Source organism: Lytechinus variegatus, chromosome 17 (genome assembly GCF_018143015.1).
Source record: "Lytechinus variegatus isolate NC3 chromosome 17, Lvar_3.0, whole genome shotgun sequence".
NCBI classification, from domain to species: domain Eukaryota; kingdom Metazoa; phylum Echinodermata; class Echinoidea; order Temnopleuroida; family Toxopneustidae; genus Lytechinus; species Lytechinus variegatus.
Window position 1 is genome coordinate 12,290,668 of NC_054756.1, and position 27,363 is coordinate 12,318,030.

General features: G+C 36.1%; 1 protein-coding gene across 1 annotated transcript; it reads left to right on the forward strand.

Moving 5' to 3' along the window:
- Positions 1 to 27,363, forward strand: LOC121430880 (serine/threonine-protein kinase RIO1-like). Its single transcript, XM_041628305.1, has 18 exons — positions 1 to 196; positions 5,192 to 5,262; positions 7,558 to 7,650; positions 8,752 to 8,795; positions 9,945 to 9,995; positions 10,153 to 10,280; positions 11,802 to 11,844; positions 12,597 to 12,740; positions 13,799 to 13,941; positions 14,860 to 14,946; positions 16,103 to 16,240; positions 16,862 to 16,965; positions 18,459 to 18,565; positions 20,827 to 20,892; positions 22,315 to 22,407; positions 24,167 to 24,220; positions 25,814 to 25,990; positions 26,731 to 27,363. Exons 1-18 carry the CDS (start codon positions 144 to 146, stop codon positions 26,845 to 26,847), a joined length of 1,713 nt encoding a protein of 570 aa, XP_041484239.1. The 5' UTR covers positions 1 to 143; the 3' UTR covers positions 26,848 to 27,363.

The following is a 27,363-nucleotide window of genomic DNA, read 5'->3' on the forward strand; positions in this document are numbered from 1 at the left end:
GCCTACATCGGTTCCCACTGTATCAATCGGGTAAGCTGCATGCACTCCTCCGAACCAGACTCCAAAGGCAAAGCCAAAGACCGAGGAGGGATACAAAGTTTCGGTACTAGATTTAACGTTAGCATCCTAGCGCTACGTTAAAGATGGCTGATGGTCAATTTGAGGACGCAGATGAAGCGATATCGGTCGTACAAGTGTGAGTAAACTGGGGGAGATATATTAGTCTCACATAGTTAGTAGTCCCATTCGTTCATTTTGTTGTTTTTTGTTTTGACTCGGGGGGGGGGGGGGCCCACTCTAGGCGACACCGCTATACTTACCCACTCACACAACATGCGAGGTTAGTAATACTAAACTCGCACAACGCATGTGATTTCATAGTGGACTTTGACGTTTTCATTCATCACACGAATGTGAGGGAATGAAACACGACAAAGTCCAAACCTTTCAGTATTTCTCCACTATGGAAATCTTTATTAAATGATTTAATTTCGTTTTAAAATAATATTATAAAAAGGAATTGGAAATTATTTATAAAAGTGTTTTTATCGCTTACTTCCAAGTCTCAACCAGGATACTCCGTTCGATCTGTCCTTAGTTACCCTTGATACTGCGGTGGAAAGTACGCAAACAACAATCGAAAAGCAATTTTTCCTATCGAACATTCTCGATTCAAAATCAACAGGTTGCATCTCATGTATATACTTATTGGTAAAGTACGCCATCTTTTGACAAGATGATGAAAGTGGATTGAACGAGCAAGAAAATAATGCTGATCGCCTAGAATGCAGCTAGCAGTACAAGTTGCAAAACCGTAAACAAACGGTAGGCACTTAAGAACCAAGTTTGAAAGGACACTCGTAAAATTACGTCACTCTCGCCGATGAATATTCATTAGATCGTGGTCGTGCGTGTTCAATACAAACTCTCTGCATGCATGCACTCAGTGTGTATTGAACACGCAGGACCACGATCTAATGAATATTCATCGGTGAGAGTGACGTAATTTTACGAGTATCCTTTCAAACTTGGTTCTTAAGTGCCTACCGGCTTGTGAATAATATCGCGCGCCCTCTTTAGGCAAAAATTGATATCCGCGCTGAGCAGGAGGTATCTACGTGAAGATCACGAAAAATGCTCTTATTTTATTTAAAAAAACAGCAAAGAGAAGTCAACAAACGATCCATATGGTTCGGAAAGTGTCATAGCACAATTAGAATTCTTAGCTATGATGTAAAAGTCATAGTTATTTTAGTAAAAAGGGTGTGAAAGATTCTCGTGTACCAGGTGCAGATGAATCCTTTGCATGCAAGATGATTTGAAACCATGGGTGATACTTACCTAGCCTGGAGGCATTTGGGGAATGAAGTCTTCTACCTACGTAGTCACTCCCTTAACGCCTGGCGCTCGAATACATAGGCTCCCACATGCTAAGGGAAAAGGCAACTATACAAATGCACCAGTGGCAGTGCTATTTATGTTTAGAATCTGAGGTTAACACTTCTGTACATGGGTAAAAATATCGGTTGGCAACGTTTGGCAAAAAATGGATAGTTATGGTGAAAAAATATATCAGAAATGTGATAGAAAAATAAAAGTAGAAGAGAGTTTACTCACATTTGTTTTCATCGCCATCTTTGAGTTTGATAACCTAGTTACGTGACGCGTATAGAGGGCGGCAAAATCATGAGCGATGCTAGATTAAAAAGTGCTAAAATGTCCCGCCTCAACCACTGAACTGAAAATACGTATTTCTAGTTCAGTGGTTGAAGTGAGACATTTTAGCACTTTTTAATCTAGCACCGCTTATGATTTTGCCTCCCTCTACAGTGCGTATCAAAAAAAAGTTTACACTTTGAAAAAGCTCTGGGAATTAAAAAATATACAACATGTGGGTAATTTTTTCACATGTAATTTTGGGTTTGGGTCTCATCTATCCAATGAAAGTAAAAGTTTTGACAGAATGTTACACTTGAGTGAGCACTGTCCATTTTTGTAAAGCTCGCAGAAATCTGTTTGCGCAGAAATGCTCGTTTTCACGCAGTGTCAAGGGGGAAAGGGCGAAATCAAACTTACCCTGCGAAACATTTTTCCTACATTTCCCTAGCACTTTTAGTCAATTAAGATAAAACAGATACATCCAAGCATTTTTAAACAAATTTGCCACCCAAATTGACATTTCGAACACTTAGTAAGCACAACTTTTACCCTTTTTGTGCCAGCTGGATCTGAGGACATAACTGAATCTAAACCAAAGTTTACATCAGACATCTCCAGCACTTTTTCACTAAATTTTTGTTATTTAAAGTGAGTTGACATTTAATTGTTCATTTAATACTTGTTTCTCCACACTTTTCCTAAGCTTGACAATGATTAACAAAATGAAAATCAAGCCTAATTCATTTTATGTAAATCACAGCTCAGTGTAAATCAAATATCGTCTTGATGGCCTTGGTGAGTGGGGGAGTGGGGCGGGGCGCAATGCACTCTTCGAAGTGTATTGGGCAAGGAAACAAGTTAAAAGAGGTCAAAGATATCTTCAAATCAATTTTACTTGCTAAATTCTACGTGTTCTTCATGATAAAGGTTTACTTTAATTCGCATAGCTATTTCAAAGTTCTGCGCAAATCATTTTTCACTAACTTTTCAAAAGTAAGTGGTGCTCACTCAAGCGGAAATATTTTTCGATAGTTATATCGTCATTTGCTTAAATGGATCTGTACCAATGTTAAAATGTGGAAAAATCTACAGGATATTACAAATTTATAATTTTACAGGATTTTTTCATAGTGTAAACTTTTTTTTGATATGCACTGTATATGCGTCACGTAACTAGGTTGCATTAATAATGCAACCAATAATGCTGGGATCCACAGCACTCTTCCAGAAGTTCGGGTAAAGGTAAAGGTAAAATAATGGATCAAAGATGGCGATGACAACAAATGTGAGTGTGAGTAAACTCTCTTCTACTTTTATTTTTTAACCATTACTATCCATTTTTTGCCAAACGTTGCCAACCGATATTTTTACCCATGTACAGAAGTGTTAACCTCAGATTCTGAACATAACTAGCAGTTTGGTGCATTTGTTTAGTTGCCTTTTCCCTTGGTATGTGGGAGCCTAAGTATTCGAGCGCCAGGCGTTAGGGGAGTGACTACGTAGGTAGAAGACTTCACTCCCCAAACGCCTCCAGGCTATACTTACCCTAGACAGGAATAGCCGTCGTTTCTTATGATTTATTCAACAATTTCTAACATTTTACTATCATCCCCATTCACCGACGGTAGAGTGTTAGTGTGAGCTCGCATGTGTTATCACACCCTCCCTTCTGTAGATTGACTATCCAGATTTCGATGTGCTTTTTTTACATCGAATTTACACTAAGGATTTATCAACTACAATATTTCAATATTGGTTTCTAATCAATGAAAAAATGTAAAAGATTTATATTAAAAGGTATGAAAATGGTACTTTACCGATGTTTTCTTGCGTCTTGGAAGCCAGAATTAGCCAGGCGGCTTCTAGAGAGTTAAAATCATTTACTGACGTACGGTTACTTTCAATGAAGCCAGGTATTCCTATATATTCACGTGTGTATAGGCCGCAAAAACCTGAAACTTTCACCCCGAGATTTCTACTTCTAAAAGATCTAGCCCTAAATCATGTACATGCATGACATGGAATAAAACTTCATTCCCGACGTTTCTACGCTCTCGTTGTTATTTTTGAACAAGAATTCATCCAAAAAATTTGAAAAATATTGTGAAAAGAGGGAAGGGACTTGCCCTATGTTTACGCTGCCATCTTGTTTCCTATTGTTCTTCGCCAACGTTACTGGACGCAGGGGTCTGTAACCAAATTCACTATATATTCATCTCTTTCCCTGAATCTGATTTTAATTTAAACTCGGTAAATATTGCAGTCCCATGTGTAGATTTTCATGGCAACACCATGGAAGTCTACATGTGGGACTACAATATTTATAGTGGTAAGTTCAAATCAGAGTCGGGGAAAGAGGTGAAAACTCTTCATTTTTCTGATAGTTTTCAACTAAATCAAAGTAATTTCAAGGAATATGGATAAAAGAAGGCCATTTTATGGATTTAAAGACGTAAAATGTGAAATTTTAGCAATTTTATTTTTCAATTTTTTTTTTTTTTAGCAGGAGCGCATGCGACATCTTGTAAACTAATTGACCCATGCCTAGTTTCACCACAGATTAATAGCTAACACAGCTATTGCATGTATACAATGTTAAGAAAAATCTACAATTTATCATACATGTATTGTATTATGGATTGATTTGAGCTCCTCACGGAGAGCGATTCTGAGGAGCTCAATTGAGCTATTAAAAAAAAAAAGAAGGAGAGCAATTTATTGAGCTCCATGAAATTATAAACGTGAAGGACTGATATACATGTAGAGGACAACAATATCATGAGCAGTGCTAACATAGATAAAAAAGAATACTTGCATCGGCCGATAAATATGAATTTACCTGGAATTTAGGTAACATTCATGATATTTATTGGCCGTAGCTTATATTCCTTGCGGGACTTTCCTCCACCTTGCTGACATACTGGGCTGAGAGTGCAAGACTAACCACAATCCGTGCATATGAAGAACACTTCGCACGGCTTAGCCTTGAGGACTCCATGATGATGTTTTTTAAAAAATATTTTGACATTAATACTTCTTCATCATGGAGCCTTGACACTCTTCCCATAGATGCAGAGGCGAGACCTAGATAGCGGATTGGTTTTTAAGGGTGAATTTTATTGATATTTGAACCTTCAAACGCCAAATGCGTATTAACATTCCAAATATTGGTTAATAAAAAAGTGAAAATTTTTAGGTTTCTTACCAGACCGATCTCGTGTAGATCCCTCGATCCGTTTGTCAACAAAGCAAATACGATAGGTCTGATTCTTGAACCTCTTCGTTATGACGTACATTCGATTAGCGATGTTAAAAAATGCTGTTTTGACGAACAATTTATAGATTCAAATTATTATTTGACAGATACTAAAATTTAATATGTGATTATAAATTATTATTGTAATTATGATTATTTTATAATCATGTATTATATTTCAATATTTGCTCACTTTCGTAAATATCTGTATATGTTTATAGCTGGTTTGTGAACAGTTTTCTATAACCTTTCTCTTGTATGCTTATCTCATTTTAGGGTGCACCCACTAAGAAATCAGATGTCTCTTCCTACAGCTCAGATTGAGGAAGGAGATCTCACCCAAAAAGGTTCTAACTTATTCTGATTTTTCTAAGAGAAATATTTAACAATCTTTGGCAAGACTTCCATCATTATGTTCCCTCCATTATATTTGAAAACAAAAAAAATTATTGAAAATGGAAAGGGTTTATACAGATATATGACATATAAAAAGAGATTTAGCAAAGAAAAGTTGGATACCTACCAAAATATATATGGCAAGTTTTGGTCTGTGTGGCATTATGTTCACGCATGGGAATAGTAATATAGTCACTGCATTGGTACAGCAAAGCACAAATAGCACAGATCCGGTATTGCAATTTATCCAAGCTAGGAAGACAATGTACAATACAAGATAGACCTGGAAATTTGACTGCAGAAATTGCTGTATATTTCAGTAGATGCGGTATAAAGGTATTCCAGCAATGTTTTGTGCAGGATTGAGTGTGTGTATTTAATTCCCAATCTCATTCTATTTAGTCAGAAAAATATATTCACTTCACTCTTGGAGGCTAGACTAGTCGCAATATCGGCGTATAATAATCACTGTGAAACCCATTGCTTTTAGCAATTCCTGCTACGTGTAGCTCAGTGAGTTAGGCGACAGACTCACTGGAGATACATCAGTTGTGATCGAGAGGTTCAAATGCAGCTTGAAGTACATGTATTTGTACATGTAGAAAAGAAGAGGAAGAAATAAAGAACAAGAGAGGGGATGTTGTAGGAATTGTTTTAATAATGATATAGGGTATTTATATTGCGCACATATCCACCTTGTTAGGTGCTCAAGGCGCTCCTATATTACCCGGCTAAGCTAGGCGTTCATAGCGCACACAACTTTTTAAGGAATTACTTCCTACCGGTACCCATTTACCTCACCTGGGTTGAGTGCAGCACATTGTGGATCAGTTTCTTGCTGAAGGAAAATACGCCATGACTGGGATTCTAACCCACGACCCTCTGTTTCAAAGTCCGAAGACTAATCCACTGGGCCACAACGCTTTTAGTTTATTAGTGGAGGGGACATGATGGGAGTCTTTCCTAATCTTTCTCATATTCTGTCTTTATGTACAATTTAATCTGTCTATTTAGTTTCTCTATTATATTTTTTTTTTATTTATTATTATTATTATTTTTTTTTGGGGGGGGCAAATTAACTAATTCATGATTAATGATGATGTTGTACAGTGTATGTGATTACAAGTGTCTCTTTTGCAGGAAAGCTGTCCCGTGCTCTCCTCTGATAAAGTAAGAATCCACGTACCTCAAAACCCAAAACTGTTTTTTTTTATATATACTTCTAGTAGGATTCAATTCTGATACACCTTTTTTAACCTTGGATGTATATGTATGTACTGCATGTAAGAGTTACATGTATGTTATCGAAGGAAGCAGTCTCAAACTGAAAAGACACGACAAGGAGAAGACTGCACATATGAGGGATTTTATGACACAATTGTTTTACATATGGAAGGGCGCCCAACAGCTTTGAGTACAAAGTAGACTCTTGCATAATATTGGCATGCGGTTGAATATAATACATTTGGAGAAAAATGATCGGTGGGGTATTATGGAGAGTGCACAGGGGCGACATATTGGAATAATTCTACCCACTTTTCCCTGAAATCTCTCAGATACGGTATATTCTAATTTTGTTTTAGCATAAAAAAACCCTTCTTTTTTTGGCAAAATTACCCCTCGTTATTCCTCTACGATTTCCCTACAATTTCCCCCATATGTTTTATACACAACCCCAAATGACAATATGTGAAATGCTGCTGGGCGCTCTTCGTGTGTTTCCTTGTATATGTTCTTTTGACTTTCCAGTTTTCCCTTGTAGTATAGTTTATATTTATAACTTGATTTTGCAAGAAGTGTTGCATCAAAGCTACCTGTGGATTTATTTTTGTTTGACTCGATAAACCAATGCCATTGGCTATTGCATGCACTAGATAATTTGATGGAATAAGACAGATTTAGAATATCAAAAATACTTGCAAATTATGCTATTTTCAAAGAAAATAGTGGACCAAATAAACAAAATTGGAATTCCAGTTTGATTTTGTATCAATTCAAATGTTTTGCAGTTCAGAATCATCAACAAAAAAGTCACGAACACATGCTAACAACAAAATGTGAAAACCCAGGCATACCAATTGTCGTACTATTATTATGATAATGATTTTTCTTTGTTTTTGGTTAGCATTATTATTATTATTTACTAAATATGGTAATGCCAATGATGTTGTTGTACAATGTTATAGTTTCTATTTCCATTGTTTTCATTATTGTTTCATTTTCTCTATCGCTTGATGAATTCCTAGTGCTTGAGGCATCTTTAGATGAGGCGGAATGGGATGAAGATGATGAAGGAGAAGACGATGATGACTATTATGACTGGGAAGATGAAAGCACAGGTTAGTCAGACTGGACGAGTTTGAAGTAAAAAAATGTGCATCTTTGTGTGGAAGTTTAATTTTATTGTTTGATCTTCTTTGACTCTTACTCTTTTGCTTGGAACCATGTATTGCTGTGAACTTGGCCAAACAAATACATACATGTGCATGTTTTTATGGTGATACCGATGGTTAGTGATATTATTGACAATCGATTATGATTTTCTAGTGATCTCACGATGGTGTGATTTTACTGTACATCTATTATATAAGTTCATGTCCATCTTCTTTTCCTCCTCCTCCTCTTCCATCTCTTCCACCTCCTCCTCTTCCCCCTCCTGCTTCTCCTCTCCTTCCTCTTCCTCCTCCTCCCCTTCCCCTCCTCTTACACCTCCTCCCCCTCTCCTTCCTCTTCCTCCTCCTCCCCTTCCTCCTCCTCTTCCACCTCCTCCTTTTCCCCCTCCTCCTCCCCTACCTCCTCCTCCTCCCCTTCCTTCTCTTCCCTCTCCTCTTCCCCCTCCTGCTTCTCCTCTCCTTCCTCTTCCTCCTCCCTTCCCCTCCTCTTCCACCTCCTGCTTCTCCTCTCCTTCCTCTTCCTCCTCCTCTTCCTCCCCCTCCTCTCCTTCCTCTTCCTCCTCCTCCCTTCCCCTCCTCCTCTTCCACCTCCTCCCCGTCCTCCTGCTTCTCCTCCTCCCCTTCCTCTTCCTCCTCCTCCCCCTCCTCCTCTTCCCCCTCCTCCTGCTCTTCCTCCCCTTCCCCTTGTCCTCCTCTTCCACCTCCTCCTCCTCTTCCTCCTCCGTCTCCGTCTCCTTCTCCTCCCCTTCCTCTTCCTCCTCCTCCACCTCCCCTTCCTCCTCCCTTCCTTCTCTCCCTTTCCCTCCTTCCCTCCTCCTCCCCCTCTTCCTCCCCCTCCTCCCCTTCCTCCTCTCCATCCTCTTCCTCCTCCTCCCCTTCCCCCTCCCCCTCCGTCTCCTCCTCTTCTTCCTCCCTTTCCCCACTTCTGTCTTTTTCTTTTCTTTTTCTGATAATACTTCTACTTGTTCTTCTTCTACGACATGCTCATTCTCTCTTAATCACTATTGTAAGTTAAATACATTTAAAAAAATGTTCAATATCTTTCAGATTTTACAAAGAAGTTCAATGCTGTAAGAGCGTGTAACCCTCAGGTAAAGTAAATACTGTTACTATAAATTGATTGTACACTTTTTTGTTGTTGAAATGCCGAATAAAATAATAATAATATGATTATTTGTCAGGTACTTCAAAGTCATAAGTCATAAGCCTAAAAAACGGACATACTGAAGATTTTTGACATGCACTCATCGGAGTAAAATCACAAGAATGGCCAGAATGCTAGAGCGAAATAATATATGATAGAACCAAGTGACAAGTTTGTCACTAGACAGTTTTATTTTTGCTCCAGCGATCTGGTCATTTATGCGATTTTACTTTGATGAATACATGTTGAAAAGCTTCATTATCATTATGTCCATTTTTTAAAGCTATTTTATAAATACTGGTATCATGTAATAATTTACTAGTGAATACTGGAAGCAGGTGGTCCTTGTACATAGCCTGTCAAAATCATGGAATTTAATACTGTAGCCAATGGGTTTGTCAACTAGGGCCACAAGATATTAATTTTGTATTGGGAGGCTCAGAATGGGATACTAGAAATCTTCCAAGTGTGAGGGCCAATATTGTCAGAATAGTAGATGCCAGCTGATGTCCTTATTATTAAACCAATCCCTATAAAGTGATTGAGTAAGTCATGCCATTTATCACAATCAGTTGTCTTTTATTAAGTATCTTCTCGTTTTTATTGTGTCATTCTTCACCCTATCTCCTCTATCTATTCTTTCATACTTAAGATATTTACTGTTCCAGGGCCCTGTTGCATAAAAATACTATTATTGTAACTTTGCCATCCTATACAATGGTTATGATTTTAAAAACTCTAAACAGCCAATCAGAATAAAGGATTTATGGAAGTTAGCCTGATAAGACGGCTAAGTGTATACCATTATCATTTCTGTGTTAACAGCTCCTAGATCTTTACATTCTTTTTTCACATTCCAATTGTGTGGTCATTCCTGGTGCGTATTTCATAAAACTGTTCATAAAGTTAAGCAAGACTTAATGTATGGCTGGAACATGTTGCTTTTGGAGTCAGCTGCAGAGGGATGTTAAAACCATTTAGCACAAGAAAGGGTCATCAGTCGTGCGTTAAGGCATCATATTTTACAAACAACTACATGAAACACCCATATGCATATTCATCAACTTGCTTCTTCCCATATTTCCTTGTCACACAGCCTAAACCTGGAGTGAACTCAGCCAGTCATAAAGAGGCCTCTTCATTTCAGGTCAGTTTACGAATTCTTTGGTTTTTGTAAATGTTTTTTTTTTGTATGTGTTTTTTTTTTATGGGGGGGGGGGTAACTTTTGCTAGGAATGAGTTCCATCCTCCATTTTTCTCTGATAATCTGTACCCCTTTATACTCTGTTTTTTTTCTTTCCTAGCCCCATGAAAAGTCAATGCACCGATTCGCCAGCAAGATAACGGTTGATAAATACTCCGGTCCACGCTCTCTTTCCAACGCTGCCACCAACTCTCTGATGAAGACGAACAAGAAAGTGGAATCAGACAGGTATTTCAACCATTAATGGCATGGGCTATAAAAACAAATATGACAAGATGTCATGCGTGTAAACATTTACTTGTGTGTTCAAATGGCACTTTTTGAAAAATTCATATAAAATGAATGTGAAATTAGAGGTTGGAATGTTTACTACCATTGGATAGGATATATATCTGACATTCCATATCTGACCAGGAAAGGGTACCGAGCCAGCTCATTTAAAAAAAAAAACGCCATTTATGAAGATAAATATGAATGGATCAACTTCATCAAATGAAACAGTAAAATAGCCCTAATTATTCCGCCAGTCAAAAAATAGTTCCAAGTCACTTATTTAGCTTCCCAATTTGTGCGAAGGAAGTTCAGTAGTTACCATTTCTAGAATCAGTGTTAGATTTCGAGTCATATTCATACATTTTTGTCAGTCAGCAATATTAAATTGAAAAAATTCCGGTTGAACAAATATCTTTAGCCCTCCTGATGTAATTAGGCTCGTGGCACCACAAAGGTCTTGAAGCAGATACAAACCAATAGCGCCATCTCGAGTCCTCAACTACTCATACCTGGCCAGTTTCCTGACCCATAATGCTAGTGCAGTCTAGTAATATAGACCCACTTGAATGATGAAATGCTAAATAACTACTCAATACATTTTTACCGCAATATTTTGGTTACCAAGTAACAAAACAATTACTTTTCTTTTCAAAACATTTTAGGTTCTCTATAGAAATACAATTCTAGGTCACTTTATTCTCTGTAGTATTAGTAGATACATGTGTCTGAAAACGTATATTTTACTTTAATAACAATACCAACATGCTTATATAGCGCATATCACTGCCAAATGCGTCCCTATGCGCTCCATTGGATATTATTACCCTGCCTTTAGCCCCGCAGCCTTTTACAGCGTGGTGGCATTTCAAGGAATAAATTCCTGCCAGGTACCCACTTACCTTACCTGGGTCGAGTGCAGCACAACGTGGACAAATTTCTTGCTGAAGGAAATTATGCCATGGCTGGGATTCGAACCCACGACCCTCTGTTTCAAAGTCCGAAGACTAATCCACTGGGCCACAACGCTCCACATTTATTTATAACACACAGTCAATGAGTCAAATATGAAAACAAAAATACTGAACTTCAATTCATGTTGTATGTAATACTATTAATGAAAAAACACCCATGGTAAAAAAAAAAGCAATTCGTGCAGACAGTTTCAAGACATCTGTAATTGTAAAATCATTTACCAATCTCCTAGAAATTAATATAACACATGTTAGTGTATGGGATGAAATTAAGGGGCTTGATTCTGGTGTTGTAAATTTGTAAAGCAATCTGCTTATATTGTCAATCCTCCTGCTAACAAATCATTTTGTTTGGATTGATGGGTTAGCACAGTTTATCCTGATTCATGCTTAAACATTTGATAATTACTTTGTTGTGTTATGTGAATGTATGAATGCCGAGGAAAACAAAATCAAATCGATATTATAAAAATCAGAATTAAATTTGCTCTTGTGTCTTTTTCAGAGTAAGAATGAAAGATAAAGCTGATAGAGCTACAATGGAGCAGGTAAACCTTTGATATTCCAATACATGATATCATGTCTTTAATTTTTTTTCTTTTTGAATTAGGTTTAGCTGTGAGATACCATAACTCATTGAGTCCTATACATGATTTAACTTGACTAGGGTTATAATAAAACTTGTCCGTAATATTCATATTGTGTTCAACGATTTAACAAAATTAACAAAATAAATGACCATCAACTTTACCCCGCATAGGATTCCTCAGTGGATTTCCTGTTGTCGTATTGTTTAACTTTACAGACTAGTATAGAAGTCAATTCAATCAAACGTTTCTAGGAATGGTGCTGTGTGAATTGCACATTTTTGCAAACAGACCCTGAAAACGGACACTTGAGTTTTCATCATAGCTGGATTGCCAAATCTCTCCTTGATGTTTTGAAGATTGTTATACCCCTGTTTAACCAAGTTTGATTTGGGTGCATAGGAATCTACTTACAGTTTGGCGGTCTGATGTTTGGTCCATTGCAAATCATGTAGATCAAACTACTTCCTCACTTTTTATCCAATGCTCACAAGCCTCAGCAGGCATTTGTCTTGGATGGGACATGTGCAGGACAGATTTCGTTACAGTAATGACTTGGGTATTTGTGTTACCATGCTTACGTAATCTGGCAGTAAATCATGAAAAGTGTTATTTTCATTTGTTTGTATTTCTCACATAAGTCCCCCATGATTCAAAAGATAGGCTATTAATCACCTTAATTGATATTTTTAATTTATTCTTAAATCCCGTAGGTTCTTGACCCTAGAACTAGGATGATTGTGTTTAAGATGTTGAGTAGGCATGTTATTAGTGAAATCAATGGATGTATCAGTACTGGAAAGGAAGCTAACGTCTACCATGCTACGACAAAACTAGGAGAACATAGAGCTATCAAGGTAGGTGGAATATTGTTATGATTAAACTTTATTGAAAATGATGATAATAATATTAATTACATTTATACACAGTATAGTGCTTACTACTAAATTGCTTTACATTGTAGAGGTGTTGTGGCTCAGTTGATAAGTCTGCAGACTTTGAACCACAAGATCCGGGGTTCAAATCCCACCACAGCACTTTTATTCTTTGGCAAGGCTTTAATCTATATGTACGTTTGCCACTCTCCACCCAGGTGTAGTAAATGAGTAGCAAGTAGGAAAAAATACCTTGAATGCTCGAGCATCCAATTAGGCTAGCCATGCTAAAGCCGGGGTAATAGTATGCAGCGCGAATAAACATTTGTATTAAGAGCTATATGAATGTTGCCTGTTATCGTTATTATTGTAATAGCTATTACCCCGGTCATCGGATCCTGGCATGTGCACTCACAATGAATGCACTTCCCCACTCACTGAGGAGCATTCCAACAAGAGTTCCATGACTCAATTCCTAGGTATACTACATGTACATAGGCTTTTGCATCCTACTGGGTATCTTTTTACCCCTGGATGGAGAGTGGCAGAGTGTGGATCTTTGCCCTGTCCAAGGATGCTAGGCCGTAGCAGGATTCGAACACACAAAAATGAGCTTTGTGAATTTATCAAGTTAGAGAAAAGCAGATCTTAAGCTTTAAAATGATATTTAGCCTGTCTGAATTCATAACAGTAAACTACACAGGTACTTGATTGAATGTATAAGAAATTCTGTGAGAATAAGGAAATAACAAGGTTTGCCATTTGATGTTCACTGAGGCAAAGGATATGCATGATTTAATTGCAATCTCAGTGAAATTATAGAAATTGCATCAAGAAGAATTACTCTTTCAAATCATCTAATTATATAAACTGTATAAGTAGTTTCCAGCATTAAGAAGCATTCGTCAAGATACATGCATGTATATTAAAAGATATCCTGGATTGAATATTTAACAAAAAAGAAAATAAAACCAAATTATTCAAAATTTTGGTTGTGATATTTTGATGTTTATTTATTTATTTATCTTTCTTTTTTTTAGATCTATAAGACATCGATTCTGACTTTCAAAGATCGGGATAAATATGTGACAGGAGAGTTTCGTTTCCGACACGGCTACTGCAAGAGCAATCCTCGCAAGATGGTACGAACGTGGGCAGAGAAAGAGATGCGCAATCTCCTCAGGTAATCACCTTCACTTCTTTATCTTACTACATGTATGAGATAAATCTTGCTATTTGTTCTTTTTTTCTGATGTTTCATTTTTAGAATTATTTGTATTTTAGTTTTGCTGTATATAATTACATGTATTTCTAATTACATGTATTTGTAATCTTACCTTTTAAAATTTGTATATTTTCTTTATGCAGGACCATTATGTGAAACAGCCTGCGAGCTGATTAATGTTTCATCCTGTTGAAAGTCGTTTAATAAATAAATATATGAATAAATAATTTATCTTTATTTTACATGTTAATGCTTGTATAAAAACTCCAATATCGTCCTTAAGATACTTGTACCTTTGTATCGCTAATTCAGACAAATTGATGTCGGCTCTGAATAAAGTTCTGCTGTAGAATCATGAGGATGTGGACAACATGTTTTATTTAAAAAAAAAATTACTAATTCCTGTTGAGAACCCCTTCTAGGTAAAAGAAGGTGGCAACCAATGGCATTAGAAATAGACATGTAGACCTTTTTTGAGCCATCCTCAAATTTGTTAGATTTTTTGATACACGATTTCACCTTCCCACTTGGTTTCATTATTTGGGACTTGCAAAACACTACACACATCAATCCACATGTTTTGGCAACTCAGAACTAAATTTGAAGTCATTTCCAAGACTGTAAATATGAATGGACTGATGGTTAGGCAATCACAAAATTAACAGTTTTGAAAACTCTTTGGGCTTTTATATGTACAATGTTAGTCGACCTGCTGTGTGGGAAAATGTTTCAGATTGCCAATGTTTGAATAGAGGAAGACACTAAATTTCCAAGTCGATCTAGATTTCATTGCAAAGTTGCTGTTGATCCTTCAAATTTGAGTATGCATGTATTTATATTGTAGGATATTTGTTATCTGTTTCATCTCTTTTACAGGTTACATAACGCTGGAGTTACTTGCCCTGAACCACACCTTCTTAGGAGCCATGTCCTAGTGATGGACTTTATTGGGACTGATGGATGGTAAGTAATGATAAGATTTATTCATCCTTCCCTCGTGTTCTCCTTCCCTGTGTTCTTTGTCTAATAATAATAATAATGATAATAGGCATTTATATAGCGCCATCTATCTAGAAATATTCTATTCCGAGGCGCGTTGTTATCATTATTACCCCGGCTTTAGCTCGAGCTGCCTTTCAGCGCTCATGCATTCAAGGAATCAATCCTGCCGGGTACCTATTCACCTCACCTGGGTCGAGTGCAGCACGATGTGGATAAATTTCTTGCTGAAGGAAATTACGCCATGGCTGTCTACCATTCTCATGTCTTTTTCTGCATTCTGCTCCTCAATGTTTCTTGTCTATCTCTCCACCTTTGTCCATTTCTCTATAACTCTGCATCCCATCTCATTCTCAACCCCTTCCTCTCACCTCTGTCCATCCCCCTCCCCTTGCTCTCTCACTCTCTCCACCATCCTTGTAATAATAAGATTTTTTCATCCCTCCCTCGCGTTCTCATTTCTGATTTTTTCTGTCTTCCTTTCTCATCATGCCGTTTCTGCTCCTGTCTTTTTCATGTATAACTCTGCATCCCTTCTCATTCTCTACCCCTTCCTCTGTCCATCCCCCTCCCCTTTTCTCTCACTCTCTGACTTTTTCTTTTGCTCTTTGCTTTTACTCTTTTTTTCTCGTTCTCTCTCTTTCTCTCTTTGCGTCTTCATGTTCTTCAATCCATCGCTCTCCATATTTGACGTACATTTAGTTCTGGTATCAGTAGTTCTGTATTACATGTAATGGGCTCACTATTGCATATACAGTGGAAGTAGTATAGCAGTAGCAGTAATTGGTAGTAGCGGAAGTGGCAGCAGTAGCAAAAGTAGATGAAGTGGTAGTCCTACCAAGGGCCCGTTGCATAAAGCTTTTTACCTGAGAATACTGCGGTTGTTTTTACCAGAGTTTTTGCCCTGTGTTAAAGTCAATGGCAGAAATCAGACTAACCTTAGTTTCCAGTTTTTACCAGAGTTTTCTCAGGTAAAAAGTTTTATGCAACAGGCCCCAGGAGAATAAATTCAATTAATATTTAGAACCTTCTTTCAGCACAAGGCTATTCTGTCATAACGTCCATTGCTGCGAATGCTTGTTAAAATCACGTACTTGGCATGTTTATTTTTGTTGACCAGGCCGGCTCCGTTGTTGAAGGACGTGAATCTAAGCGAAGGGAAAGCGAGGGAGCTCTACTTGGAATGTATTCAACAGGTCCGCAAGATATACCAACAAGCCAAACTTGTCCATGCTGATCTCAGTGAATTCAACATGCTGTAAGTGTATCATGGTGGAGAGTGGTACAGCCGTCTTGGCAAATTTATTGAGTTCGTTATTAATATTGTATAGAGAAACAAAATTCTTTATCGTAATGGAGATGATCATGATGGTAGCTAAATGGTGGTGTTTGTTGTTGTTGATTTAGATTTTTATGATAATGATGATATTGAGGTTACATCAAAATCCATTTCAAAACACCTTTTCAGTAATTAACATGAATTCTTTTTAACAAAAACTCTTTTAGTGTCAATTCTCAAGTTAATTTCATTGAATAGACGGTTGAAAGTATGTTTACTAACTCGTGGGATTATGACGTCATTGGCATCTGGACTCATTTATTGTAGCCATGACTTTGGCGCAAATCAAAGTTTACATCATAGTAAAAATACATCCCGATTATCCATGTGTTAAGACATACCACATAAATATGATATCCGATGAATTGGGAAAAGATAATGTTTCAGGCCATATATGTATATGATAATTATGTCTTCATGAAATATTTTTCCTTACATTCATGATTTGTGAGGTGTCAAGTTTTTTTTATGCACACAGTATATCTGACAAGGCTTAGAGTGAATTCAGACAATCTCACCATCATATGTTTATCTTGACAGGTATTGTGCAGACAAGCTGTATATCATAGATGTATCTCAATCTGTTGAGCATGACCATCCCAGTGCCTTGGAATTCCTTCGCAAAGATTGTACCAATGTCACAGGTAATTATATTATAGACAAAAAATAATATAGAACATAACATTTTAATGAATGGGACATCTTACAAGGTAATCAGTCCAAATCCTCAGCTTGATAATTATGTCCTGATGTCCAAAGTGTATAGATACAAATGACTGTTTGTAATTTCTGGCTGAGAATGAGATACATGGCCTGTTCATTGAAGTGTTTTGTTCCATTCATTGTATTTGTCTTCAAATTGATGTCATTCTTTTGGTAAATATATTATCTGTCTTTGCTTCTGTTGGTGTTATATTGTGACATTTTTTCGTAAATTGACAAAAGGCCTATACCCACTTAATCTAATTTCTGTTAATCATGTTTCTCTACAACCGCATTGTCTACATCCCATTTGATCTGCTTAGATTCCTTTTGCCATTGTGTGTAGGTTTAGTTGGGCCTTTTGATTTGATGAACTGTGCCTGAAACAGTTCTCATTGATATACATCTTTGTTCTACACACTACACTCTCAACAGAATATTAACCCCTAATTCTCCGGGGGGGGGGGGGGCATAATGGCCCCCTCGACAATTTTCGCAATATATCTGCCGCGCAAAATTTTTTGACCTCGCCACTCACTGACTTTTAACTTTCAAGTCTCGCGCAAATTTTGAGACCAAATTTGTGACGCCCGGGTACGCGGTTACTACATTACGCAACATTATGTAAGTGCATGCCAGACCCAAAATTGCTCATAAATGTGATTTCATGTATAAATTCAATGCAAATTGTGTATTTAGCCAAAATTCATAAATGTATCATTATTTCTACTTTTACTGATCACACTTAATTAATTTTGCATTGCTTTATGATCAGAATTACGTCTGGAACGATTTCCATCGAAAAAACAATAAAAAGCAAAAAGTAAAAAACAGAGAAATACATAAGAAATTTAAAAATCAATGAAATACATAAGAAATCGGTCTTGAAACCAGAATACTTTTCATTCACAATTGTTAGGAGTGCTGTAAAGAATATTTTCACCCAAAAATAGCATTCTAGGAGCTTTATTAAGTGAATCAGAGCAAAAAGTATGATTTTATGAAAAAATTAGCATTATTAATTCATATATAATAAAAATATATGAATTCAGTGAAATTTACCAATGCGTCTGCGTAGATAACGTCATTCTCTACCATCATGCCAATTTTTGTTGTGATCGCGCAATCCGCGGCTGAGATCTTAAGGGGGGCCATAATGCCCCCCCCCCTTGGAATGACAAGAATCAAAATACCCCGGGAGATTTAGGGTTAAGGAAGACAAGTTTGTGCTTGGAATTATGTTTCTGGATTCTTGTCGCCGTCTTTCGGAAAGCCATACACTCAAACACTATATGATATATATATTTTTTTTATTCCTGTTTAATGACCACTGGTTTTGTCTTTTATGGCCAAGTCGTTTGGCAGGTTTTTTTTCAAGATGGTGGTGTGTAATTGACCGTACTTTTTTACGACTTCCTTTTCGTTTTTTTATCAGAGTACTTCAGAAGGAATGGCGTGTGTACAATGACCATGAGAGAACTCTTTGAATTTGTGACCGATCCCAATATCAACGATGACAACATAGAGCAATATCTGGATAAGGTAATTTCATGAAGACATCTAATCCAGTGCCTTTTCACAGACCTGCCAACCAGTACGTTTTAGGCGTTTTTAGTATGTTTTTGCAACCAAAATACGGCAGTACGTTTTTTTCTTTCAAAAAATGAGTTTTTGTAAAAAAGAAATATATATATATTTTTTCTATTTTTATTTTTGTACAAAATCGTAATTTATTGAGAAAAAATAATCTCTATATGTTTCTATTTCATAAAAAGTACACAAATATGGTTATTAGACCAATGTAATTTCAGGTAACTTTTTTTTTTTGATCATTTTTTTTAAAACCAGGGTGAGATATACACATGTTTCAATGTTGTTTTTTTTTTCATCTGCAAGAGCAGTGCGCATTTTAGCTTGCATTTTACTATTGAATACACTTTTTTTGGGAAAAACAGTTTTTTTTCTTCACAGAATACCGTTTTTCATTCCCAGAGGTTGTCAGGTCTGTTTCAGCCAATCAGAACCAAGTTGTCGGATCTGATAACTTCTTGGACAAAAATGTTGATGAAATGCTCCTCGGGTATTGGGGGAGCATCAAGGAGATCTGAGAGGAGAGTCTAATTGCTGGTTGCCTTGACAACAGCACACCATAATTTTATGATACAGATAATTTGGTAATAATTGCTCGTTGATGGCCACTTAAGAATTGTTATGAATAGTTCTGGGCCCCATCTTGCAAAGAGTTACAATTGATATTGTACAATGGCTAGGATATTTTCAAGGTGTAAATATTTTTTTGATAAGCACCATATTTCACCTTAGAATTAGAGTGCGTTGGAAGAATTTCTATTCCCAAATGATCAGAAATACATTTTTTTGTTGTTGTTGGTAGTCACTGGTAATGGATGCAGAAAAGCATGTATAGGACTACACACAAGTGTGACTGATTGATTGAATGAACAAATGAGTGAATGGATGAATGAATGAATGAACAAATGAATGAATGAGTGAATGGATGAATGAATGAACGAATGAATGAATGAGTGAATGAATTATTAAATGAATGAGTGGATGTATTAATATATGGGCAGATGAATGATGAATAATTTAATGAATGGGTGAATGAATGAGTGAGTGAATTATTGAATGAATGAATGAATTATTGAATGAGTGGATGTACTGATACATGTATATGGATGGATGAATGAATGAGTGAAAGAATGATTGATTGATTGAATGAATGAATGTATGAATGAATGAGTAAATGGGTGAATGAATTATTAAATGAATGAGTGGATGTATTAATATATGGGCAGATGAATGATGAATAATTTAATGAATGGGTGAATGAATGAGTGAATTATTGAATGAATGAATGAATTATTGAGTGAGTGGATGTACTGATACATGTATATGGATGGATGAATGAATGAGTGAAAGAATGATTGATTGAATGAATGAATGTATGAATGAATGAGTAAATGGGTGAATGAATTATTAAATGAATGAGTGGATGTATTAATATATGGGCAGATGAATGATGAATAATTTAATGAATGGGTGAATGAATGAGTGAATTATTGAATGAATGAATGAATTATTGAGTGAGTGGATGTACTGATACATGTATATGGATGGATGAATGAATGAGTGAAAGAATGATTGAGTAAAAGAATGAATGATTGATTGATTGAATGAATGAATGCATGAATGAATGAATGAAGAAATGAGTGAGTGAGTGAATGGATGAATGAATGAGTGGATGTATTAATATATGGGCAGATGAATGATGAATAATTTAATGAATGGGTGAATGAATGAGTGAATTATTGAATGAATGAATGAATTATTGAGTGAGTGGATGTACTGATACATGTATATTGATGGATGAATAATGAATAGTTGAATGAATGAGTAAAAGAATGAATGATTGATTGATTGAATGAATGAATGAATTAATAAATGAATGAATGAAGAAATGAGTGAGTGAATGGATGAATGAATGAGTGAATGAATGAATGAGTGGATGTATTAATATATGGGCAGATGAATGATAAATAGTTTAATGAATGAGTGAATTATTGAATGAATGAGTGAATGAATGAATGAGTGGATGTATTGATACATGTATATGGAGCGATGAATAATGAATAGTTGAAGGAATGAATTATTGAATAAATAGATGAATGAATGAATTGATTAATTAATTACATGTAGTTCATTAATTAAATGAAAAAATAAATCGGCGATGAATGAATAGTCGAATCTGTTGCTACTAAATAAATTTCATTGATTTCACACAGGCCATGGAGATTGCATCAAGCAAGTCCTCTGAAGAGGTCTCGGCACAGGATAAAGTGAATGAAGAGGTAAGAAGCATGGTCTATAACAGAAACATGATACTAGTATTATTATACACCAGGAACATGATAGTCTATATTAGGGCACCCTGGTTAGTCTGCTGGGCAAACCCTTCACTCGAAATAAGGGTCTGAATGTGCAGCCTACTCATGCCTTGTGTACTGAAGGCTCTCTCGCGAACAGCAAGTTTTGTATGTGCTAGTCTTTGTGTGGAGGCACACTTGTTGATCAATGTTCCAATAAGGGTCTGTGCCTGCAGACTACACCCTGGTTTGCTGTGCAAACTCGTCACCTATGGGAACGTGGTCTGGATATGCAGCCTAAGGTCACTGCCAAGGACTTGAGTGCACAAGGTCCTCCTGAAGTTGAAACAGCAAGTTGTATTTGTGCTAGTCTTGTGTGAAGACCCACGTGCGGAAAAAAGTTACAGTCAGGGTCTGTGCCTGTAGACTAATAGCCCCCTATTCAAACACTTTCAGATAATTTTACCATTTGCATTATCAATCATGAATTGTGATCAGTAACATTATTAACACATCACTATGATTTCAATAGGCAGGTTTGTTTAAATGTAAATTTTAACCAAGTAGGCCTGTCACAATTCCATGTTGTTGTGATGATCTTGAACAAGGCAGTTTTAAGTACAGTACAAACGTGTGCAAGTTCATTTAAATAAAATTGAAAAATGGTTGATTTAGAACACTTAAAAGGCACTTAAAAGGATTTTTCAATGTCATCATTTGACCCAGAAAGTGGATTGCCTATTCTGGTCTGAAATGATTCTTCTATGAAATAAGATGATTATTCAACTGATGGACGATGGACTCGTGCATGCATGTTGTCTACTTATATGATATTGAATTAGCTTGATGGGAATATCAAATATATTGCCTGCAACAGAATCATATACATGTGTAGGCCCAAGTCTTTAGACAAGGGCAATATTGTTCTTTTAAGGGCAATATATTTGATTTTAACCAGTCATGGTTTTTGTTGTAATCCAAATTAGACATTTAGAGCAAATATCATGATAATGGAGATATTTCTTTTAAGAATAGAGTTCTATGTTGCCATTTTTATATCGGGATAGGTTCTGCACTTTACCATTAAGACGTACTTGTAATTTTATTTTTAAGATCTCGTGACTCGTTTCCAGCGCCCGGATCCAGCGTTTTTATTATGGCGTATATTGTTGCTGTGCGGATCATTATGAAGCATATCTCTTCCTACGCATCCTCAAGTGCCTGGATGTGGGACGGAAAATGCAAAGGTATATTTTGTGTCATCTCTGCGTAGAGACTGAGCAAAATACAAATGGGATACCTATCCCTTCCAGATATTCTTAAAATCTAGGGCAACATGATTGTTTAAATGACCAGCGCAGATGTCTGGTTCGGGTAATGATGTATTATATTTCTTTGTTTATTCAGGTGTTTCGACAAGCGTTCATTCCTCAGAAACTTGAGCAGGTTAATCACTATATGAAGGAAATAATCAAAGCACAAGAAAACAAGGAACATGAGGTAAGGGGAACCTTTAATTTCATTTGTTTTGTTTGTACATGTAGCTCACATTTGCTGCTTGAATAAAACTTTGATTATTTTTTTTATTTATTTTGATTTATTTATTAAAATATCTTTATACAGGACAACAAGCTCAGACTGACCGTTTTTCAGCATGGTTGTGTTAACATTAAATAACAATATATACATAAAAGATAAAAGTGAAAGTTAGGTTCTGTACAAGTAATTGTCACTAATACAAAAATTGTTCAAAGATAACATATTCATTTTTTTTAGGAATTGAAATGAGAATAGTCATCCTGTAGACAACACAATAACAGTAAAATATAAACTAAGGTGTGTGATATCGTTAGCATAGTAAATAATTCAACAAAATTTATGAAGGAAATTAGGAATCTATCATTGAGTATACAACCTTTGATGTAATACTCAATACGTTTAGCAAAAAAATTGACCTGGTAAACTTTTCTGGTTTGTTGGTAATGCTATACTTAATCTGATTGTATTCAAAACTTCATGGATGTTACGTTTCATATTAATAATAGTGATAAGAAAAGTTATAGAGCGCAGCTAGATATCCACTTGATGATACATCATATCAAGTGGATATCTAGCTGCGCTCTTTAACTTTTTTAACATTATCAATAAAATCAGGGAAAACTATTTTACTTTTTTCCAGTCGAGGAAAAATATGGGAATTTTATTAAAAAATACCCCAAATCGGAAAAATGCCTGAAATGAGGGGAAAATGGGGATTTAGATCAGCCCAAAAGTCGAAAGCACGGTTGTCTCTCTGTTATATTTTGTTGCATATATGGTGGTACTGATTAGTTTTCTACATTATTGTTTTTATACTGAAAATGCATGTAATTCACTGCAACAACGTAGAAAACTTGCGAAGCTGGAAATGGGTTTCAATAATTATCAAGGAATTTTAAACTTCATCAGGGAATTTTGTTTTGAAAAGCTGGGAACCCTGGATGTAACAGAGCTCATATATAAAATTTTACTCTTTATTCACACAGAGAATTTGTTTAATAGATGTGCAAGGAATTTTCAAAATTTTATTTGGGTGGGGGGAGGGGAGGGGTCGGCGTAATCTACACTCTTTGTCTAGTGAGTGATAATTACTCAGCATGCATAGTTAAAAAAATATATTGTTTATAGGGATGAAAAATAATTTCAAATCTTATCATTGACACTTTCTTATTTTGTAAAAGCCCAATATGATCAATGTTGCAGTATCTGTAGCAGTATTTGTTTTCTAGCCTTTTTTTTAGCATTCAGCATTTATTTCCAAATTCATTCAAAAGAACAAAATGAGAACAAAAGTATACATACACAAAGAAAAAATAAATAACATAACAAATAACATAACATTGAGACTGGGTGGTCCTATTCAGAACCAACACGTGCCCAAGAAAGATACATGGTGTACCGTGGAACCTACTACACTATTCTTCTTCGCCATGGAAACCTTCAGAAGTTAAATAACATAAAACTAAGCAAAGGTATCAACAGAACATAACTGAAACAAATAGTTGTGATAATAAAATTATGGTTGGCACATAATTGTAAAAATATAGATACATAGAGTATGTGTTTATACACATTTATGTATGAAAATAGGATTTCTCCAGTCGTGTAGAAAATACACTTTTTTCTACAATAGTTCAATTGATATCAGTTGTAATTATTACAGAAAGTACCTGTATTTGACACAGGGCTTAAATTGTTTGATTTTGTTTACTTTCTCCAGATGTATTACAAGACGATAACAGGACTCAAACAAGATTTGAGTGGTGTACAAGAGGTATGGTCAAATGCATTCTTTAATGAACTTATTAGCCTAATGTCAATTCATCCAATTGCCAACTCGTCTATCATTTGGTCTACCATCGGTTTGTCCACTATCCACATGGTCTAATTGCCAATTTGTCCACTCACCATTTCATCTTATATCCAGTTGGTCCAATAGCCATTTAGTCCATGTAGCATTTGGTCTAATTGGACTAAGTGTTAATTGTGCAAAATGAATGAAAATGAATTGGATATTAGACCAACTGGTTATTAGACAAAATGGTGTTTAGACGAAGTGATGATAGGACCAAATGGTTAGACGAAATGTTGATGGATGGAATGGCATGAGACTTAATGAAAGTACTGTAGACCATGTGATAAGTAGAAGTGTTGGCAGTAGACAATTTGGCAATGTAGAGTCAAATGCTGTGATTAACTTATTTGTTGTTGAACAACTTCTCTTTTTATGTGCCAATACCTGCACTGAACTGAAATCATATAGCATTCAGCGGAGATAGAAACTGCTATTTATATTTCTACTCAGGAGCATTTTGTATTTTATTTGACTTAATCGCAAATCAAACTCGTCTGAACTTTTACAGAGTTGCATGCAGTTAAAGGACAAGTCCACCTCATCAAAAAGTTGATTTGAATAAAAAGGAGAAAAATCCAACAAGCAAAACACTGAAAATTTCATCAAAATCGGATGCAAAATTAGAAAGTTAGGACATTTAAAGTTTTGCTTAATTTCACAAAACATGGACATCATCGACTCTCTCATTTGCATATCGCTGTTTTGTGATTAATATAAGGGAAATTTAAAAATGTCACAACTTTCTTATTTTACATCCGATTTTGATGAAATTTGCAGTTATGCTGTTTGATTTTTCTCTATCGATTCAAATCAACAATTTTCTGGGGGAGACTTGACCTTTAAGCGAGGTGATGCGAGGTAAATTGAGGGGTAACCAAGGGTAACTCTGCATTGGCCTGTGTATAAGCTGCTTCTATTTTTTATGCTGTTTATGATTGCAGAAGGGTCCCTGACAAAGTTCATTGGAAAAAACAATAAAAAACAAAGGTTTGAAAAAATAAATACATAAGAATTTAAAAACAATAAAATACATAACAAATTAATTATATTTTTGCAATTGTTTGCAGATATTTGTTAGAAATGTAATAATTGATACTCCATCAAAAATAGCATTCTTCTAGCTATGTAAATTGATTTAAAGGCAAAAACATACACCAAAAACAAAATTTAGGGCAAATTTCATATGCTTATTTACATAATTAATTAAAAATATAAAGAATGAATTAAAAAAAAAATTATCATACAGTCTTGTAGTTTACATCCGGCTCTACTTGTGTGCAAATTGAACCATTGAAGAGTATGTTTTATATGCCTTGATTTTAGTGATTCCCAGTTTGAGAGTTGTTTTTCCTTTGGCTGCAGCTTTCTGTGTTTGGGCAAAATGCTGGTGTGAGCCAATCTTTAGAGTTTAGTATAGACATTTGATGTGAATGTTATTGCAAAGAAAATTTGTCAAAGCAATCTTCAAGCCCCTCTTATCAAATTCACACTACTAATACTTTATCTGTTCAGGATCCTGCCCTACTTGAAAATAGGCTGGCAGATGAGAAAGTAGAAACAGAGGAGGAGGAGGAAGAGGATATGGAGGAAGGAGAGGAGGAGGAGGAAAGCGGGGAAGAGATGGAAGAGGAGAAGACTGCAGAACGACAACATCACAGACCGAGAGATGAATCACCAACATCTAAAAGAGTAAGAGGGTATTTCATCTCGGCTTTTGTAGAAAGGATTACGAGTATTTTTAGCAATATTGCTGTATGCTGATGATGTTGATGATGCTGATGATGGTGATGATGACCACAATGATAACGATCAAGATGGTAATGCTGAACAAAGAGAATAACTTTCACTAATGAGGAAAATCAAGACAGCAGTATTATTCTACAGTTACACCAATGAACGATGAAAACGTCTTGAGACCGGTTTGAGTTATTGCATTGAATTGAATAAATTGGTTGGGTTTCAGTTTCGTTATTGCGACTGTGGTCTGAATAAAATTTTGTGGAGGTTTCGTGTTGTAGTGGTTCTGTCACTTGACTCTTAAACCAAGTGTTGAGGGTTCGAATCCCACCTGGCACTAATGTCCTTTGGCAAGGCACTTATCCACGCATGTCACTCTCCACCCAGCTGTTAAATGTGTACCCGCTAGGATGTGAACGTCAATGTGATTAGATTGGCACGTGTGCACCGATTAACGGTTGCCTGGCCGGGATACTCCCCAGGGAGTGGATATGGTGCACTTTATGTGTGGAACAGTGATGGATCCTACATGATTGGGGTAATTATTATTACAATGTAAAGCGCTTAGAAACTGAAGTATGAAGTTCTATCTAAATTTAACTATTATTTTTTCATTACTATTAACCGTACAGAAAAGTCACAAAGTATGATTTTTTTATTATTGTTTATATCTTTATGTTCTTCTTTTGCAGGAGAGGAAGAAGGCAATCAAGGAAGAGAAGAGAGAGAATAGGAAAAACAAGATTCCTAAGCATGTGAAGAAGAGAAAGGAGAAGATAGCCAAGGTTCACAGAGGCACCAAGAAATGATCAATCTCAAAAGGATTCCTAACATGAACCCTTTTAATAGCATTGACAGTGACACTTATTCATATTTCCATCAGATGTTTGGATCCCATGCCATCCGTCTACAGCAAGATACATGTACTCATCTACATTTGCTCCTGTCTACTCAAGTCCTAAAAGGTCGCTTTAAGTATTGTGTTGGCATTGAGAACATCAAAAGTAGGTCTTCGGCAAGACATTCATTCCCGTGCGGAAAAGTTGCTCGTCATGTATTGTGTCAAGCATTAGGAAAGCTGCTGAGTTGAGCTAATATACACCAAGCCGAGTTCATAAAGACGATCATGTTCACAGTATTGATTCTTATTAATACACATCAGTCCTGTAGAGCTACAGTTCATCAGGGGGTATTTCACAAAGATGTGAGTATGGCTTAGAGTCGCACTTACAAAGCTTTATAGTTGCATGCTGTATAAAAGGGATGACCACATTGGTCAGATCGTGCCAAGAGGATGCGCGCTACTGCACGTTGATCAATAAGAT